This window comes from Dermacentor silvarum, chromosome 4 (assembly GCF_013339745.2).
Source record: "Dermacentor silvarum isolate Dsil-2018 chromosome 4, BIME_Dsil_1.4, whole genome shotgun sequence".
NCBI classification, from domain to species: Eukaryota; Metazoa; Arthropoda; class Arachnida; order Ixodida; family Ixodidae; genus Dermacentor; species Dermacentor silvarum.
In genome coordinates, this window is record NC_051157.2 from 232540470 (window position 1) to 232559111 (window position 18642).

Here is an 18642-nt window from a genome sequence, read left to right on the forward strand (position 1 = left end):
CAGCTGTGCACCCGGAACTCGAGGACAAAGTGGCGGATTTCATCCGCGAGTACCGTGCCAGGTCCCTGCCAGTGAGTGCGGAGCTCATTCGCACAAAAGCCGTCGAGCTCGCCCGTGAAGGCGGTCTGTCAAGGGAAGAATTCAAGGGGTCCATTTATTGGTTCCGCCGCTTCATGCGACGCAAAGGGTTTGCTCTTCGACGGCGCACGTCAATCTGCCAGAAGATGCCGGAGGAGAACGAGGACAAGTTGATAGACTTTCAGCTCTACGTGAATAGCCTCCGGCGGCAGCATGGCTACGTGTTCGGCCAGATCGGCAACGCCGACGAAACGCCGGTGTGGTTCGACATTCGGTCGTCCACAACAGTCTGTGAACGCGGGGCAAAGGAGGTGAAGCTGCTGTCGACCGGAATCGAGCATTCGCGCTTCACCGTGATGCTTTCCTGCACGGCCGACGGCAGAAAGTTGCCCCCGTTCATCATCTTTGTGATAACAGTGACGTGACTGAATTCGCTATCTTGTGCGCATGTCTGCCGTGTTGAAACCCATCGCACGTGTGCTGATAAGCGATGCACCGTACCTTCATAAACCCTTGTATTCTGTGCAATAAAGCAATCTTGCAAAAGCTGCTACTGCGTCCACATCGGTTGTTACAATCTTTAAGCGGAAGACGCTGCCGAAGGAGGCCTTCCCGCGGGATGTCGTCGTCCGCGTAAACGAGAAGGGGTACATGGACGAGGCCCTAATGCGCGAGTGGATCCGCACAGCGTGGAACCGGCGGCCCGGAGCCCTCCTGCAGCGCCGGAACATGCTCGTGTTGGATGCATTTCGCGGGCATTTGACGACATCGGTGAAGGAGGCGCTTCGCGACGGGAAGACCGATCTTGTCGTCATTCCGGGAGGGGTGACGTCAACGCTGCAACCGCTGGACGTCGTCCTCAACAAGCCGTTTAAGGACCGTGTGCGTGCTTTATATAATCTAGGGATGATAATATCGATGAACGATTAATCGATTAATCGACTAAAAGTACGCCGCAAAACGATTAATTGTCATCGACGTCTACCTTTAATTTAATCGGTTTAATCGATTAAAGCAGTTCGATTAATCGTTTTCCAGACGGTGACTAAAGTGGCGTGAAAATTTTGAAATCGTACTATAGAATGCGGAGTACGAGCAACGGCAGCGCGGCTGCGAAGACAGGGCGACTATTGACTGTTTTCCCGAGTCCTGCCGAGCTGGCCAAGCACTTCCCCGCTTTACGCACGCGTCACACAAGGTGCCTGGGGCCGGAGTGACGCCGCCCCAGTGGAGGAAGAAATGAACTAGGAGAGAGCATTACGTGAGGCTGCAAGTCTTGGCAAGCGAACTCACCGTCAAGCCATTTCTTTCGCTTTTTACCTCGCAGTATATAGTCAGCACGTGACCCTGAGAGACAACGTATTGGTTCGCAGTAGTTTCAAATGGGTGCGCTCCCGTTCAGCTGCCCTGCACCCGGCAGCATTAAACATACCACGCGCTCTGATGTGGCGATCACGTGTTGCGCCGTTACTTCATGTCAGTCGTGCTGCGATGATATCTTTTAATTTCTCCTTCCTCCATGCCCACCCTCCTCAGTAAGTGCCATTTTTAACATGCAGGGTGTTCATTTTTAAGTCTTACGGAATTTTTAGAAATCGCCTGTGGCAGGTAGCGTAATTTTTATCATTGAGCTGGGTTATTCGATGAGGCGGACATTAGCACGAGAAATCGAAACACATATTCAACTAATTAACAAAAATCACTAATTAACTTTAGTTTTTACTTTACGACACATATTGCAATTTACGAATTGTAGCCGGTGAGCTTGTCAGGCGTATCCACTTGGAATGAATTTACAGAATGACACCAGCTTCGTGATATGCACCATCGTATACTCGCCGTAAAAATGCACTATTGGTCCACTTACTTTTTTACCAAAATGCATTGAAGCACAAAAGTAACTGGAACGCCCATGTAATTCGTCCCTCCCTTTGAGACATATCTCGAAACTGGTGTCATCCTGGAAATTCATTTCAAGTAGGTGCGTCTTGCAAACTGACCGCTACAATTCGTAAATTGCAATATGTGTCGTAAAGTAATTAACTAAGAAGTTCATTAGTCAATTTTTGTTAATTGGTTGAATATGTCTTTCGATTTCTCGTGCTACTAATGTCCGCCTCTTCGAATAACCCAACTCAACGATAAGAATTATGCTACCTGCAACAGGCGATTTTTAAAAATTCCGTAAAAGTTAAATATTGTCACGTAGTAGTGACGGTGAAGGAAACAGTCGCAAAGCTGTGAATGACGAAACAGATGTTTTATTGGGCGAACCTGTGCCCACAAAAGCAAGTTGCACTCGAAGCACAACGATAGCGGCGAACACAGTCGGCGATCGTCGAAATCTGATCAGCGGCGAAACGCGTCGGCTTTCATACATAAGTCATCGAAGGTTCCAGGGCGACCCCATCGAAGCACTGGGGTCGCCCTGGTGCCCGCGTGTCTTCCAGAAAGTACTAGACAATTCGCGTCGCTCATACAATCAGATTACATAAGCGTCCGTGACAGTAGACAACGGATAGAAGCTTCGATAACGTTCGAGAAACTTCCGTCCTGCGCCCTGCGCCGAGCGATAACGTTTAACATTTGTTAGCCGGTGAAAAGCGGTCACCGCGGAAAGATAAACAAGTAGTACACGTGTTAATATGAACACCCTGCCACTAGTCCCTAGTGGCAATTATAGTTGACCTCTAACAAATTAAACATTGTTCTTTATCAAAGTTTATACGCTTGTATTTCTTATCCTGGTTCCACCTTTCAAACGTTAAATAGGTAAAATAGGTGAGTAGGTAACTGTGTTTCAGCCTTTTTAAAGCGCCCGAAAAAAAGTCGATTAATCGATTAATCGCCGAAAAACCCCGCATCGAAAGCGATTAATCGATTATACGCTAAACCGACGAACGATTAATCGTTAATCGATTAAAAAATTTCATCGACCATCCCTAATATAATCAATGAATGGATGGCTGGCGACAACCCGCGGACCCCGACAGGCCGGCTGCGCAGGCCACCTCTCGCGACAGTTTGTGCTTGGGTCTCCGAGGCATGGAGGTCTCTGCCCGAAGAAATGGTGGTGCGCGCATTCAAGAAGTGCTGCATCAGGTACGCTCTCGACGGCACCGAGGACGACATGTGGGAGGCGGCTAGCGAAAAGCAGTCGTCTTTGGAGGAGAGCTCCGACAGTTCTGAGGACTGAATAAAGCGCATCAGTGAACAGTTCCGTGTGTGTGTGTGTGTTTTCTTTTTTTTAGCTGGTCAAGGTAGGGGGGTCGACCTATATTCCGCCTCGACCTATATTCCGCATTATACGGTAGATAAAAGTACTCCTTTACAGACTCTAGAGGCTGACTGGCGATCCTGAATTCTTTTTCCCTTGCCAGGCTATTGGACATTAATCTTTGTCTTCTGCATAATAATCTTCAACTCCATTCTTACACTTTCTCGATTAAGGTCCTCAATCATTTGTTGTAATTCATCTCCATTGTTGCTGAATAGGACGATGTTACTGTAAACCGAAGGTTGCGGAGATATTCGCCGTTGATTCTCACTCCTAAGCTTTCCCAGTCTAAGAGCTTGAATACATCTTCTAAGCATGCCGTAAATAGTACTGGCGCGATTGTTTCTCCTTGCCTGACCCCTTGTATTTATGTCCAATTGAACGCCGTGGAGCGCTCCTTCGAGTTATGAACTCGTGGGCAAGCGAGTGCGTTCAGACGTTTAGCGCGTTTTCATTTGGCCTCACCGAGGCGCCGTTAGAACGCAGGGGAGAACTTTCACGGAGGCGGAACGTGCGGAAAAAAAATATTTCACCAAAGCAGTGTTGTACACGTTCCTCTAAAACAGGAACAAAAGCTCGTTCCTCGTTCCTTCCCAATCTTGGAACGAGTTCCCGTTACAAGTTACTTTAATGCGAATGGGACGCGTTCCAGTTACATTGCCAACATTGGAACGTGACGTTACATTAACGTTGTATTTGATTGGCGCTCTTTGGCCATTAATGGCCCTTGCGCAATAAAACACCCCATATCATGAACGTTGCATTTGATTTTTTGAAATTAAAATATGGTGTCGGATAATCCTGCGGCGAAATAAAGTGAGCAATTTGAATCTCTCATCGAACTAAGTATATTAGAAGAATTTGAACATTGCCGGCGGCACATTATCTGGAGATAAAAAGAATCCAAAGAAACGCTCCTAGACGATTTTTTTTCAAGCAGCACCGGACATACTCCAGACATGTTTAACGGCAACTTTGGTGCTCGTCTATTAAAAGTGCAACACATACGGCGCTTTCCAATTCGGTCTTCAAATGCGCAGTCAGGATACTGCGCTTAAGATCTGCAAATAGAAAGTTACTCACATGCACCAATAGCCTCCTGAGACCCGGACACAACAACGGGACATAATCGCTCTTCAAGGTAGTTTTTATTGCCTACTGGTATGTCATGAACTTGAAAAACAATTTTTAAAATTTGAGTAGTGTAGCACGACTGTAGGATGACGCGACAGCGGCCGTACGAGCTGTGCCGTCGTCCATACTCAAAATGGCGAAGGTGGTGAGCCGAGCGGCGGCTGCGATGACCAGCGTGGCTAGCTTCTATAGAACGATACTGCGCGTGCCGAGCTTGCGCCTCGAGCTCGCGCTGTGCTTCTTAATTTTTCACTTCTTTGACAGCCGGCGCTAAGGCACCGGCTGAGAGCGCCGACCAAAGGGCCCCGCGTTGCGGCGTCGGCGGGCGCTATAATACCACGGATAGATGCCAAAAGTCCCTCTCCATGTACGTGAAAAAAATTACTATCTCCATCATCTCCTCATGTTAGCTGTGGTAAAAACTGCATTTCATTGTTTAAACGCTGAGATGACAATGGAACTACGTGTATAGTACATTGCCATATTGCTGCCGCGTACGGTATTTTCACGAAATCTCGGTGACTTCGAAATACGCCTCGAAGTCTTTCGGGCGTGTGGGATGACACAGAGGTCTAGACCAATTTATTGTCAAATTTCTCGAACGCGGATGACAAGAATATGAGTAAACCCCTTCTTTACAGTAGTTACACATGCACCGTGCTTCACACCCAGAGTGAATATTTTACGTAATCACTTCCGAGTGAATTTAGAAAAAAAGAGGAAGGCAATGTGCCATGTATTGTACAAGGGGTCTCAGGAGGATTTAATTAAATGTTTGCACAAGAAACCGCATCGAAGAGAACAATACTTAGGCGTGTAATAAATGCTGATTCAATATTGCAGTATGAGTGGAAAAAGAAATGTCCAGAATAGATATCCTCAATTTAGTAAAGACCCTTGTTTGAACTCGGCAAGAGTTACATCTCGATGTTAGTGTCCGACAGGCCGCCATGGCGGAAAGAAACTGCAGAAGGGAGCGTCACATGACAATCTTGAAGCCTAGTCAAAAAAAATATAATGCAGAACTCGCGAAAGAAAATGCACCACAGTCACGTGAGAGACAAGCGGTAGTTCTTTGCGCCCTGCATGATGTGCCGAATACGTGCGTGCGTCGGTGCGCCTGTTTAGTGTCGAGGAACGTTTACAGAAGGAACGCCGTTCCCTCTGCCGTTCCTTCGTAAAAATAACGAGTTGCCGTTACAGTTCCACCGACCCATAAAGGAATGGTGGAATACCTCCGTTCCTCCCAAAAGGAACTATAGTCGGATACAACTTTAGAAGGCAGCGGCATTTGCCCCCTCGAAGACGGATGCGCCCCCTCCAAGACGGATGCATACGAGCCTCCACCAATGGGCGCACACTGAAGACTTGCGTCATGAGCCGGACGGCCGGTGTCCCCGCCGAAGAACATGGCAGCGGGACTATTTCTTTAGTCGCGGTGGAAATCGGGTGCTGCGCTTCGGTCATCTGGGCGGGGCCTCTCCTGTCTTCTTAAGTTGTACCCGACTATAGTGCCTGGATCGCCGTTCTGTACAACACTGCACCAAAGGGAATATATCGCTTTCGCATACCCACACGTAAGCAGTTTGAAATGTCTCTGCCGAATTCCTTCTCTTTTTTTTTTTTAAAGCGAAGCTGTTTAAGCCAGCCGTAATTTGTGGTGCGTATAAAGCAACTACCAAGAAAGAAAATAAATAAACTTTCTTGCCGAGGTGGGTTTCGAGTCCGCGTACCTCCGGTCCCAAAGCGAGCGTCGGAACCACTAGGCTATACAGCCACGCGGCCAGAGCATGCATTTATGCGAACGATATGATTGCGTTCGAGCGTCGTCGTATTCGTCCACAGCTGGCGCGTTTGTACGCTCGTGCTCTGCGCGGTGAAGACGCTTTGCGTGCTATGAGGGCGAGAGAGAGATAGAGAGAGAGCGACGCATTCACGCCGCGGGTCTCCTGGCACGCGGTGTCGGTGTTGCAAGCTGCGCTGTGGAACGCGCAGTGTGGGCCGTAAGTCCGAGACGCGCGAAAAGAAATTATCCTCTACATGAGTAATAAGATGAAAAGTTCGCGCTCACTTCCGGAAAATGCTGGGCTACGATCACACAGCTTCGTTGTTTCAAGCGTTGCGCGGCCGAGTGCAAGGCTTTTTATTAGCAATATGTGTAATATTATCGAACCGGGATACAATTTTTGTGGATGATTGTGTACTGTGTGCAAGGGCATCCAATGAGTCATTGTTTTTATTGGTGGCCGACTTGAAGCGCGTATAAAAATGGTGTGTCACTAATAGCATGTCACTAAACATAAATAATTATGTGGACATTAGCTTCATTAAAAAATGTAACGAAATCAGATATAAGTATTTGTTAAGTGGCCAGTTGAAATAAAAAATAATTCACCAGTGAAATATTTAGGTCTTATGCTGTCAGAGGATGGCGTTTGGTCATAACATGTAAATACCATAGTTGGAAATGCGGGGCATGCCCTTCACTTCTTGCAACAAAGTTTAAAACACATAAGTATTAACGTAAAAGAGCAGCGTAAAAAAAAACTAGTTTTACCAATGTTGGTGTAGGCATGCTGTGTGTTGAGTGCGGTTTCTGATGTGCATATCAATTCAGCATTGGGTGAACGTTAAAGAACCCCAGGTGGACTAAATTAATCCGGAGTTCCCCACCACGGCGTGCTTCATAATCAGATCGTGTTTTTGGCACGTAAAGCCCAACAATTATTTTTTGCATATTAATGCTCTCGAAAAAGTTTAATCCGGCGCGACACTGTTCGACCTGGGGATATACAACCGCTTTCTAAGTAGAAGAGGGAAAAATAACTTGACTGGATCCTTTTGCTTGAACAGGTAAGCAGGTTACGTCGTAAGCTGTTTTACTCAACCTTTCATAATCATATTGACATGTATACGTGTTTATCTTTCACCTGTGACCGCTTTTCACCGGCTTACAAATGTTAAACGTAATCGCTAGGCACAGAACGCTCCTGCATGTATCAGAAGTTTCTCGAACGTTATCGATGCTTGTATCCGTTGTCTCTTGTCACCGACGCTCATGTAATCTGATTATATGAGCGACGCGAATTACCTAGAACATTCTGGAAGACACGCGGGTACCAGGGATTATTCTGGGACCTTCGATGACTCATGTATAAAAGCCGACGCGTTTCGCCGCTGATCAGATTTCGACGATCGGCGTCTGTGTTCTCCGCTTTCGTTGTGCTTCTAGTGTAGCTTGCTTTTGTGGGCCTGCAAGGGTTCGCCGTTAAACGCGCCACGTCCACAGCTTGGCGAGTGGCCACGCGACATCGCCGACTACCTCGCCAGAGCCCAGTGGCAACCACGACGACCCTCACGCTCGCCGCCACCAGGCCGCTACATCTCGCCGCATCGCCGGCTGTATGCCGGCCCAACCTGGGGCCGATCTCCCAGCCCTTACCCGGGAAACTGAAGGCAGCAACCGATGGAGGTGCTGTTGCTGCCTCCATCGGTTGTACCAAAGTACCATACTTTGGCCGGCCCGGTACTGTTCGACCCATTAGCCCTTTTGCCTATACGAAGCTAGCTTGGGTTCTCGATTATTGTGAAGATACTGTCATGTGATCAACGGCCGCCGGGCGGTCTTCAAGCTGCATCAAAGCAGGTTTTTGCCCTGCATCCCTTCCCTGGTTACTTGATAATTTAACTGTGAGAGAAATAAACATTTCGTTTCTAGCCGAACACCCACAGATTATTATGTGAATATTTGGTATAAAAACAAACCATACAATCGACAGTCAGGAAAATAGGGAGGGATCAGGCTGGCAACAACCACCGGGAGTGGCAGAGCCCCGGCTTACATTTAGGGATGAAGTTGTAGAAAAGCACATCGGTTGATCACCATGCTCGTGCTTTAAAGTGTGCGGCAACATACTATAGCGAAAGCATAGGTGAATACTACCGCACACGCCGCGGCCCGCCATTTAATCTCACTGTTGAATCTCATATAGTCATTCGGATGTACCTACAGTGATGGAACTCGAGCCAATAATTTGGCCCGAATGTAAATTTAGATACGCTGGTTACTGGCTTTCAGGAATACGATAATACGCTGCCACCAGAAGCTTTTTTTTTCATTAAACAGAAATTGTTGACCCACAAGGCTAATGCTCATCATATTTTCACACGGAACATGCTATTTTTATTGCTTTATTCTGCTTCATTATAATGATGTGAATTTTTCAATCGACATTTTAGGCATCCTTGTTTAGAAATATATGAAAATTTAGACTCTGTGTAATTGTGTTTCAGTAGAGTGCATCTACAACGTAGGCTTTCCTTGTTTTTTTTTCTCCGCCAGATTAAAGTATGATCTGCTTGCTTATTCACGTAAATTCGCAGACAACGCACCTAGTGCTACGAAAACATATACAAGGCTGCGAAGACGAGGGTCGAGCCACTTAACGCGTGGAAATAGCATTTAAAATAAAAGTTTACTGAGGCAATAAAGTGCTCTGCATTTCTATTTTGTTTTTGACATTCCCCTCCCCAATGTTGAGAAATTTTGCAGCATCCGCGTAGACTTAAAGCATTTGTTTAAGAACAATATACACTTGAAAGTCTCAGTTTAATTAGTTGGCTAATTGTGAATTAACCTACGGCAGAATATTCAACTCGCTTGAAAATATAACGAAGAAAATTAATGGAAACCAGTAGTAAGTTGCCCTGTGCCTTAAGACACAAAAAAGTTGCAAATGAATTTTCAGAATTTATTTGCTACAGTTTTATCGAGGTACTCTAAGTACTTCTTGAAAACTTATTTGATTTTTGTTTTTCCGTTAAAATGATCACGCCGAAAATCTAGATATTTTTGTGCAGCAACAAAATATTGCAGTCGTCTTCGCCTCTAGGCATGTCTTCCGCTCTTGTAACGAGCTCTATCGAACCTCATCTCATTGATTCACGTTAAGGATAGCTCGTATACCTGAGACAGTCTAATGAATGTTTTTGCAGCGAGTCTCCGCACCAATCCAATAGTTTTCAATTTCTTTAGCGCGACTGCAATGCATATATATTGCTAACTCTTTGTCAGGTTGATTGGAATCTGTGATGTCTAGCATTACTTGAAGTGTGCCTTTCGCCGCTATTCCCACCCATCCAAATGCGTTTCCCCTTGTCGATAGGCGGCGCCGCTGTTGAAATCATACCGCTACCTCCATCAAACTTCGGGTCGTCTGTCGCATGTCTGAGCACGATCACCTCTAGGAATTCGAGGTCTTAATAGACTGGGAACAATGTGGACAAGAGTTCATTAGTGTCGCGAATACGAAAGAATTCCTGCAGAACCCCTGTTAATATGACTATCGAAGTTAATGCGATTAACATTCACACAATCTAGCGAACAAGAAGCGACACACCGTTTTATCTAAGACACCTTTATTTAGAATCCGTAGTGTTTCTCCTGATGTTTCAAGTGATTCGGCTATATGCGGCCATACACTGTCCCCTTATTGACCCGCTTTTTTATGACCATCGCTCGCCAATGTTACCTCACGACGGTAGAACAAGGACCGCAGGCCGACGGTGCATGCAGTGACGACGATGGAATTACGAAGAGGGCATAATGTCGATAGAACGACGAAGGCATATAAGGACGACAGCATGACGACGATGAGATGATTCCGAAGTGATGGCGATAAATAATTGCGACGGAATACAATGCCATGACGACAGTGTTCTAGTCTCGATTGATTGGCAATAATAGCACAATACTAGCGGAATAAAATAGAAGTTATGCTGATGGAACGTAAGGTGTATGACGACCAAAGCATAGAGAAAGGAATTCAACAAGAGGGGACACTCCCATAGGGCCCAGCGGCCGAATTGACTGCAGCGTGCCAAGCGGTCGATGTCGATCACTTACATCATTTCCGGTTTCGGTTTTGGGCGCGCGTATTTTGAACGCACGCTAGCACGCCGGCTGTGCCCCCCCCCCCCCCCCCCCTTCCTTTTTGTTTTGCTCTTCGTGCAGAAACGGTTTCTTTAGTAAAAATGATTGCGAACGATCTCGTAAAGTCCCATCGAATCTGTGCCACGTGCAATTTCACAAAGTAGACGCAAGACCTTTTGTGCAATGAGGAAATATTTATTTTGCTCTATATAAAAGCTCGTTCCGCGCTTTTTGTGCGTTCATCCAACGTTGCGACACCAGCAGGTAAGGCAGTAGTTCCTGTATGAAGCTCCACCGAACGGCACCAGCTGAAAAAAAAAAATGTCACAGTTTCGCCCCAAGGGCGAAGCAATGAATGCGATAGCAACACTGCAATGTGACACGAAGTAAGGTGAGCGGCTTTGTTAGCAATATGAATTGTAGTAAACATGAGCTGATTAATAAAGCAGGTGTGCTGCGGCGTAAGTAGACCGACATGAAGAGAGACTCGATGACCACGAGAAGGCGCGTGTGAAACGGTGGTGTTGATGAGAAGCGCTTCCCGTGGGCAGCGCGTGCGAAGGGACACACCTGTAGCGCTGCACTGCCGATGCGGGCAGCATTGCATGTGTAGCGTGTGTTGGAAAATGTGGCCCGACTATTACTAACTGAATGAACAAGCGTGGTGTGAGCGCGCACAAGCAAACATAAATAGATCACACTGAATGACCGCAGACGACTGTCAAAACGCTGGCAGCAAGCGCATATACGTCGCAGCGGGCGAAGGTACGTGCGGTCTATCGCTTCAACGGAAATTGAGCGGCGAATGCACAGCGCATAGAAAAGGTCAGAGCCGTGTGGAGATAAGAGACAGTGCGGCCGGCGAGCGACGAGCGCGGTTGTTGGCAGAGTAAAAGTTATCATGTTATCTATACGGAACCTCACGGCGACGGCGACGCCGATGGCAGAAATCCAGTTTAAGTGTCCATATAATTGCTATCGCAATAAAAGTAAATTGCAAGTATGTTACATTTGCAAGCACGTAACAGCATGTTACAAGCATGAGTCATTTTGGTATTTAGGCGAAACGTGCGAAAGCGGTGAATGAGCGGCATTACAAACAAAAGCAATTCGCTTTTACATACATAGCGTATAAAATACCCGACTCATCCCAAACATATATGAAAACATCTGATTTCCAAGCGTTCCCCCATTTCCGGGCATTATTTCCTGCACTTTGGCAGCACAAGTACACGAGCGTCTTCGCGTTTCCAAAACTTGGCCTCGGGCGACGCGACGGTACGCTACATGCATAGAGACGGATACAACAGGTACTCAAGACAAATACGTAGGTGCAATGCCTTTTTTCAGTCCTTTAGAAGACGTAATTTTCGAATTACAAGTTTTTGATGTGTTCGTCGTTCGCGCGTTGTGCCGGCGCCAGCAGCACACCCCATGTTATCACTCTTGGCAATCGCCCATCGCGTTTTCAACAGGCGCGAGTACCGAAAGAAGGTATATGTTGTTGCGGAGCCACAAAAAACGTCACAGATTTGTCCCTCTAAGATTCATTACACGCCAAAATAACTTTATCACCACGGCCGAGCTGCTTATCGCTAGCTGCGTCACAGTGCGCTGTGCGGCCAGCGTGCCTCAAAAGTACCCCACAAAGTGACGAAATTACTTTTCAATAATGTCTGGCGTCAGAGAAAGCGGCACAAACTTCTTCTAGCAAGATGCACAAGACTACACACCACGGCTGAGTTCTCGCTAACTGCGACACGGCGCCCTGTGCGGCCAGTGTGGCTCAAAAACCGAAATAAGTTACAATAGTCCCATAGGAAACGTTGGAAACATGTCTCAGCACGATTCATTAACTCAAATTAACTGCGCCAGGATGGCCAAGTTGTTTTTCGCTAACGGCGTCTTAAGTCTCGGTCCCGTGCCGTAAGCCTAATTGCGTCGTAGACTGTGACACAAGATTTCTCACCTTGCCGTAGTCCAATAGTGCAGTGGTGTCTTGTCCCAGTGCAGAAGGAACGCAAGAATACGCCGAGAGCCCAATAAACCAGGTTACATTTAAAAAAGAAAAAAAAATGTGGTTGATCCCTCTTATATAGGAATCGGTATAGAACACGAAAGTGAAACGTGTCTTCACAGAAGTAGTGTAATGTTTATTGCACATTGATATATAATGTCTATTGGTGTTTTGTGGCTAAAGCGCCCTTAGGCGTTGATGCACCCACGCTGACGCCTGGTGGCACGTCTCCTCCATCACGACTACCAACGTCGATGACCATGAGCAACCGCCGTGCATATGGAAGCTGCACTACGCTGCACACGCTAGCACAACGCGAAAGACGAAGCACGTAACTGACACACTAATACAACGCGCAAGACAAAGCACGTAACTGAATCGTCACCGAGTCAAATCAGCGCGTACAGCGCGTCGTAATTGCAGCCTCCGCGATCAACTTCAGAAACATTTTCAGAGCTAATTGCGGAGGCCACGCTCCGCTGTGCTGAGTACGGTGAACGCCACCTAGGTGGCGTTGGTAGTGCTTCTTGATGCCAGCGTCCCTTCGAATGCTGGCATCGAGGCGTCGTAGTGCTGAGACCACCGAAGCGTTCACTGTCGGTGCGCGTTAGTGTCATAATGCAGTACTTCTCTTTTCTGCTCGTAGGCGGCGGCACCGCCCCGAGCAAGAGCGCGGGTACACGGAGGAGTGTTAGATATATAAGGCGCGTCTGTATAGCTCTCTGCAAATGCGTTTGTGGCGCAATGGGTTAAACGCTCGGCGATCTATCGTCGCGCACCGAGAGGTCGTGGGTTCGATTTCCAAATTTTGCATGTTTGTGGAACTTTTTCTTCTGGTTTCTTTCTTTGTATTATGTTCTATGACGTATTTCCGTGGTGGACCCCGGCAGTCTTGGTGGACCCGGCATAAAACACTTTCGTGTTAAAAAAGAAGGAGGCAGACGGGTCGCCGCGCGCGAGCGCTCAAACGGGCACGCAGCCATCCTCGCTGGCTTCGGGGGAGTGTCTGGCGGATGACGCATGTATCTGGCGCGTCATTGACCTGTGGCTAGGTAAGGCAAGGAAAATAAGTCGCAAAGCTTAAGTTAATTTATACGCAATACGTTTTAGTTTTCGCGGAAAAGAATTTAAAAAATAAATCAATGCCTCTATAATAAATCAGTTCACTCTCTCTCTTTTTTTTTCGATGCTCGCGGCAGCTACAAGGTCGATCCACATAAGTCGCGAAGCTTCGGGCGAAAAGCGGTTCAGAACCAATTGTCATCGACATCAGCAAGGGTGGTTATGGGAGCAGCGATTGAAGCGCGACTATGTTTGGAGGGAATAAACACCGGGAAAGAAAAAAAGCGTTTTTAAATTAAAGCGAGACGCAGTTAGATTCATTAAACGAAAATAAAATTCCTAATTTATTTTATATATGCATGGCGAGAAAAGATACAACTTTATTTTACTAGATCATTATCAATATATACCTTTTTTCAGGGCCCACCGTGAGAGCGCCCATCGATAGCGGCGGGCGTTGACGCCGCTATCACTTGCAATGCCATGCAACTGTTGGAGTGCGTGGAAAGGGCCACTCGTAAAGTTCACCTGTTACAATACCCCCCGTCACATGTGTTGTGTTGCATGTCGACGTTTGTCTGAATTAAGTGACGCGGGTAGTTTTATTGTTTATTAACCTGTGCAGTCAAAAGTAGTGAGTTGCGACCGTCAGATACTTGTTTACTTTAGTTGTTTTCGTGCAGCAGCGCTGGCCGACGGGCTTGGCGTCCGACGAAAGGACGAGCACTCTACGCAATCTACGTCCAAAGTGTTCGTCGGCCTCCAAAGAAAGTATGTTCTGTGCAGTGATGCGATTTCGACACCCGTACGGCTGATCTTTTCCGGCATCGCTTTTCGCGCTGAAAACTCGGAACGCCCATGAAGTCGAATGGCGGGGCATTTGAATATACAGCTCTAATGGCAGGCCTCCGAAAACAAATTTCGCGCCTATGAGAACAAAATGACGTCACTTCTGTTTTTGACGGATATGACGTCAAATTATTTTTTCTTCCGCCGGAAGTGTTCCCTCCTCACACAGATGGTGCTAAGCCCCATGAACCGCCGGTAAGCAACCATGTTTTGAACGTATGGGCTTCTATGGAAGCTTCGCTACCAGGTATATCTACCTTGGCAGCTACGTTCGGTGTCAAAAGTATAGGGTGACGTATGGTGACAAGTTTCCTGTTGCCAGTTTTTGCCGAGTGTCCCCTCTTGTTGAATATCTTTCTCTATGACCAAAGCACTTAGTAATAATTTTAGCCAACCAGACACGCTTCTGAACAACATACCAGCCTTCTCCCTTTCTTTTCTCCTATTCCTTCCGAAGACGCTTTACAAACATATCCTCTGCTGTTGAGCTCAGTACGCCAGTGCTCCAGCTCATTAGGCCACGATCACACGTTTACAAACGTATCTTGCCAACAGGTATATTATTCAATGCTCGAACTTAGTTGGAACATTGAGCTTGGGGGCTCCTATCGAAATACATGGTAAATCGGCAATAGTTTCTCGGAGCAACCAATGCACCAAATCTGATGAGTCATGTTGAATTTAGAAAAAAAAAGTTAAAGTGTAGTGATTGCAGAAAGGGATATTTTATTGTAGGCTGTCTACTTTTTTACGTAAAATCTTAAAGAATTGCCAAATTTTGAAAAAGAAAACTTGACGTATATATATAGAGAGAGAGACAACTTTATTTAAGTGAAAAAAAAAATTTCACTGAGGGATGGTGGTCAGGCGGTGCCTGGCCGCCACCTCCTCGGCTCGTTGAATGGCCCGGAGTTGCACGTCGAGGCTAGAGTTCCGGAGCACTTTATCCCACGCTTCGGGCGAGGGAGTGGTCAGGAGATCAGGCGGGGGTGGGTCCTCGCTGCAGTCCCAGAGTATGTGGGCAAGGGTGGCGGTCGTGCCGCACTGCGAACAGTGTGGGCTAAAGAGGTCGGGGTACATGTGACTGTATATTTGCGGGCAAGGGAACGAATGGGTCTGAAGGCGGCGCCAAACGATTTGCTGGGGTTTCGTGAGTTTGGGGTGCGGTGGCGGTTTCGTCTGGCGAGCGAGGCGGTAATGTTGCGCGATGTCGTGATAGGAGGTGAGAGGCTCGCCGGGGCCCTCCTCGGGATCCATGGCACTGCCCGCCGCTCGGTTGACGAATCCTCGAGCTTGCCGGTGGGCGGCCTCGTTTCCCGGGTTGCCCGCGTGTGCAAGGACCCAAACTAGCGAGATGGGTGGGGGGGTCCTCGTCGTCAGACTGACGAGCGAGGGGTTGAAGAAGGCGTAGGGTGCCAGGGGTGACGGTGCCGCGAGCAAAGTGAAATATGGCGGTTTTCGAATCGCTAAGTATTGTAGTGTAACCGGCAGATGCCGCAAGCGCGATAGCCGCTTCTTCGGCTTCGTCGGGGTTTAGGGCGCGGATGGAGCCGGCGATGCGTAAGGCAGTGGTCGTGTCCGAGGGAGTGCGGATAGCCATAACGCTGAGAGCGTACGCTTTCGACTGCGAAGTGTAACGGGCCGCATCTACATATGCTGCCTCTGTGCTCGAGGCGTAGGTCTCGTGCAGGGCCTGTGCCCTCGCCTGTCGACGCCCGTCGTGGTGGCCGGCCAGCATGTCTTTCGGTAGTGGTTTGATTATAAAGCGTTGTCGTATCGGAGGAGGTAGGCAAATCGGGTCTTGGCCAGAGGGCGATGCAGTGAGGCCGATGCGATCGAGGATCCACCGGCCGGTCTTGCTTCCGCGAAGACGTATTTGGGCAGTGCGATGTGCCTCAATCAATTCGTCGAGGGTGTTGTGAAGACCGAGGCTCAGGAGATGTGTCGTGGAGGTGGTGGGGGCAAGGCCTAGAGCTAGCTTGTAGACCTTGCGAATGAGTCGTTCGACTCTGTCCTTTTCGGTGCGTAAAAGGCGGAGGTACGGTAGGGCGTAGGTGATGCGCGATATCACGAAGGCGTGAATGAGTTGGACAAGTTCCTTTTCGCGCATGCCTTGCCGGCGGGCAGACACGCGTGCGATGAGACGAGCCGTCTGTGTGACCGCAACGGTCAGCCGGTCGAGCGTGGTGGTGTTGTATTGGCCTGTTTGGACGTGAAGACCGAGGATTCGCATGCGGTTCACTTGCGGTAAGGCCGTGCCATTTACGTAGACTTGGATAGTCGGTAAAGGGGGGTGTTTGATCTTCCGGCGGTCGGGAGGTCTAAGCAGCAAGAGTTCAGATTTGCTCTCCGAACATTTGAGGCCTGCCTGCGTTGCGTGGTGAACGACGGCGTCGGCGGCACGTTGAAGGGTCTCTTCAATCTGGCCGTCCGAGCCCGTGGCCGTCCACAGTGTAATATCGTCGGCATAGATGGTGTGTCGTAAGCCGGGGATCTCGTCGAGTGAGGCAGGAAGTGTACTCATGACCAGATTGAAAAGAAATGGGGAGAGGACTGCCCCTTGAGGGGTGCCTCTGTCCCCGAGGTTCATTCGTGCGGACGTGAGGCCGCCGGCCAGTGAGAGCTCTACCGTTCGGTTTGAAAGGAAGTCACATACGTAATTGTACGAGCGCTCGCCCGGATGCATGGCGGCAAGGTTAGAGGCAATAGCGGCGTGTTGCACCGTATCGAAGGCCTTGTGGAGGTCGATGCCGAGCAGGGAGCGGGTTCCCGCGTGAGGCGGTGTCCGAAGTAGGTCGTGATGTATTTGAACGAGTGCGTCTTGCGTGGAAAGATGGGCACGGAACCCCAGCATTGTCGGTGGAAACTGATGGTTCTCTTCCGCGTAAGTTTGCAGCCTGGCGAGGACTACGTGTTCGATATATTTGCCGAGGCACGAGGTGAGCGAGATGGGACGTAAGTTGGTGATATCAATCTTTTCGCCCGGTTTCGGGATGAACACGAGTTTCGCGTGTTTCCATTCTTGAGGTAGTTTGCCCGAATGCCAGCACTCGTTTGCATATTGCGTGAGTGCGACAACCGATTTGTTGTCGAGGTTTCTTAGTACTTTGTTTGTAACGCCGTCGGGACCGGGCGCCGAGGTCGTGCGAAGTTTGAGAAGAGCCGCATACATTTCGGCCTCCGTAAAATCGGCGTCAAGCGTGGGGTTTGGATCGCCATTGTAAGGGGGCAATGGTGGTGGCGGTGTATTCAGTGGGGCAAGGCCCACGTAGTGGTCGGCTAGCTCGTCGAGTAAGTCGGCGTCCGTTCCCGGGTAGTTGTGCAGGAGCTGTTGCAGCTGTTTCTGGGCTGACGACTTTGAAGTGCCGGGATCGAGCAAGTGACGCAGAAGATGCCACGTTTTCTTGCTGCTCATCTGCCCGTTCAGGCCGTCGCACAACTGGCCCCACTGTTGCCGTGCGAGGGCGTGACTGTGGCTTTCGATATCGCGTGCGAGCGCCTCGATGTGGCGGCGCAGCTTCCTGTTGTGTCGTTGCCGTCGCCACCTGCGGATGAGGCTCGCATGCGCATCCCACATGTGCAGAAGACGAGAGTCAGTCGTAGGCGAATCGGTGGCGGTCGCTTCTATCTCGCGCGTCGTGATGTTCACGTGCTCGTGCAAAGAATAGATCCAGTCACGGAGGTCGGTAATGGCGTCCGGGGCTTGCTCTTCGCGCAGCTTGCGGAAGTTGGGCCATTCCGTGATGCGTACCGTGGTCTTGGGCTTCTTGCAGACGAATGTCTGCACTGTGGTCGCAAGGATGTACTAGGGTGATTCCACGAGAGATCAACACGGGTCCAAAAATTCATATTTTAGATTTCATTCAATATTTTATATTTTGTGGGCATATCACTCGGTAGTACGAATATGAACTTGCATTCTTTGAGAAATGGATACTTTAGAAGAAAAAAATATCGAAATTCTTCAAGTTGCAGGCTCCATTTACATGCACCGGGCATTCTCGCAAATTCACAACAATGTCCAATACAAAATATTACGGCTACAAAGAATGCATTTTCTTGTGTAAAACGTATACGTAAAGAAGAGTCAGCAAGCGTTGTTTGAGGCTTCTGTGCAAAACGGAAGTGTTTTAGAAAATATTCTTAATTTGCTACACTTTTCGAAATTTGCTATATTTACGAATTTTTATCTACTAAACTAATGAATGTAGCCTTTTGAAATTTGGTGGGCTATGAGACCTTAACCTGTTTAACGATTATGCTGAATATTGTTGCTGTAGCACAAATTTCCAT

General features: G+C 48.3%; 1 protein-coding gene across 1 annotated transcript; it reads right to left on the reverse strand.

Annotated features, from left to right (window-relative positions):
* Positions 1-14926: 14926 nt before the first annotated feature.
* On the reverse strand, positions 14927-17035 carry LOC119449315 (uncharacterized). Its single transcript, XM_049666723.1, has 2 exons — positions 15966-17035; positions 14927-14954 (listed from the first exon to the last, which is right to left on the reverse strand). The coding sequence occupies exons 1-2, from the start codon at positions 17033-17035 to the stop codon at positions 14927-14929; spliced, it is 1098 nt and encodes a 365-aa protein (XP_049522680.1).
* Positions 17036-18642: the final 1607 nt, after the last annotated feature.

Bases quoted from the DNA above. Each gene is read 5' to 3' on its own strand.
- LOC119449315 (XM_049666723.1), bottom strand. From the start codon at position 17,035: ATGCATCCGGGCGAGCGCTCGTACAATTACGTATGTGACTTCCTTTCA. The intron at 14,955-15,965 runs GTACGCTCTCAG...GTATTTCGATAG, and splicing joins TACACTTCGCAGTCGAAAGC to GAGCCCCCAAGCTCAATGTT.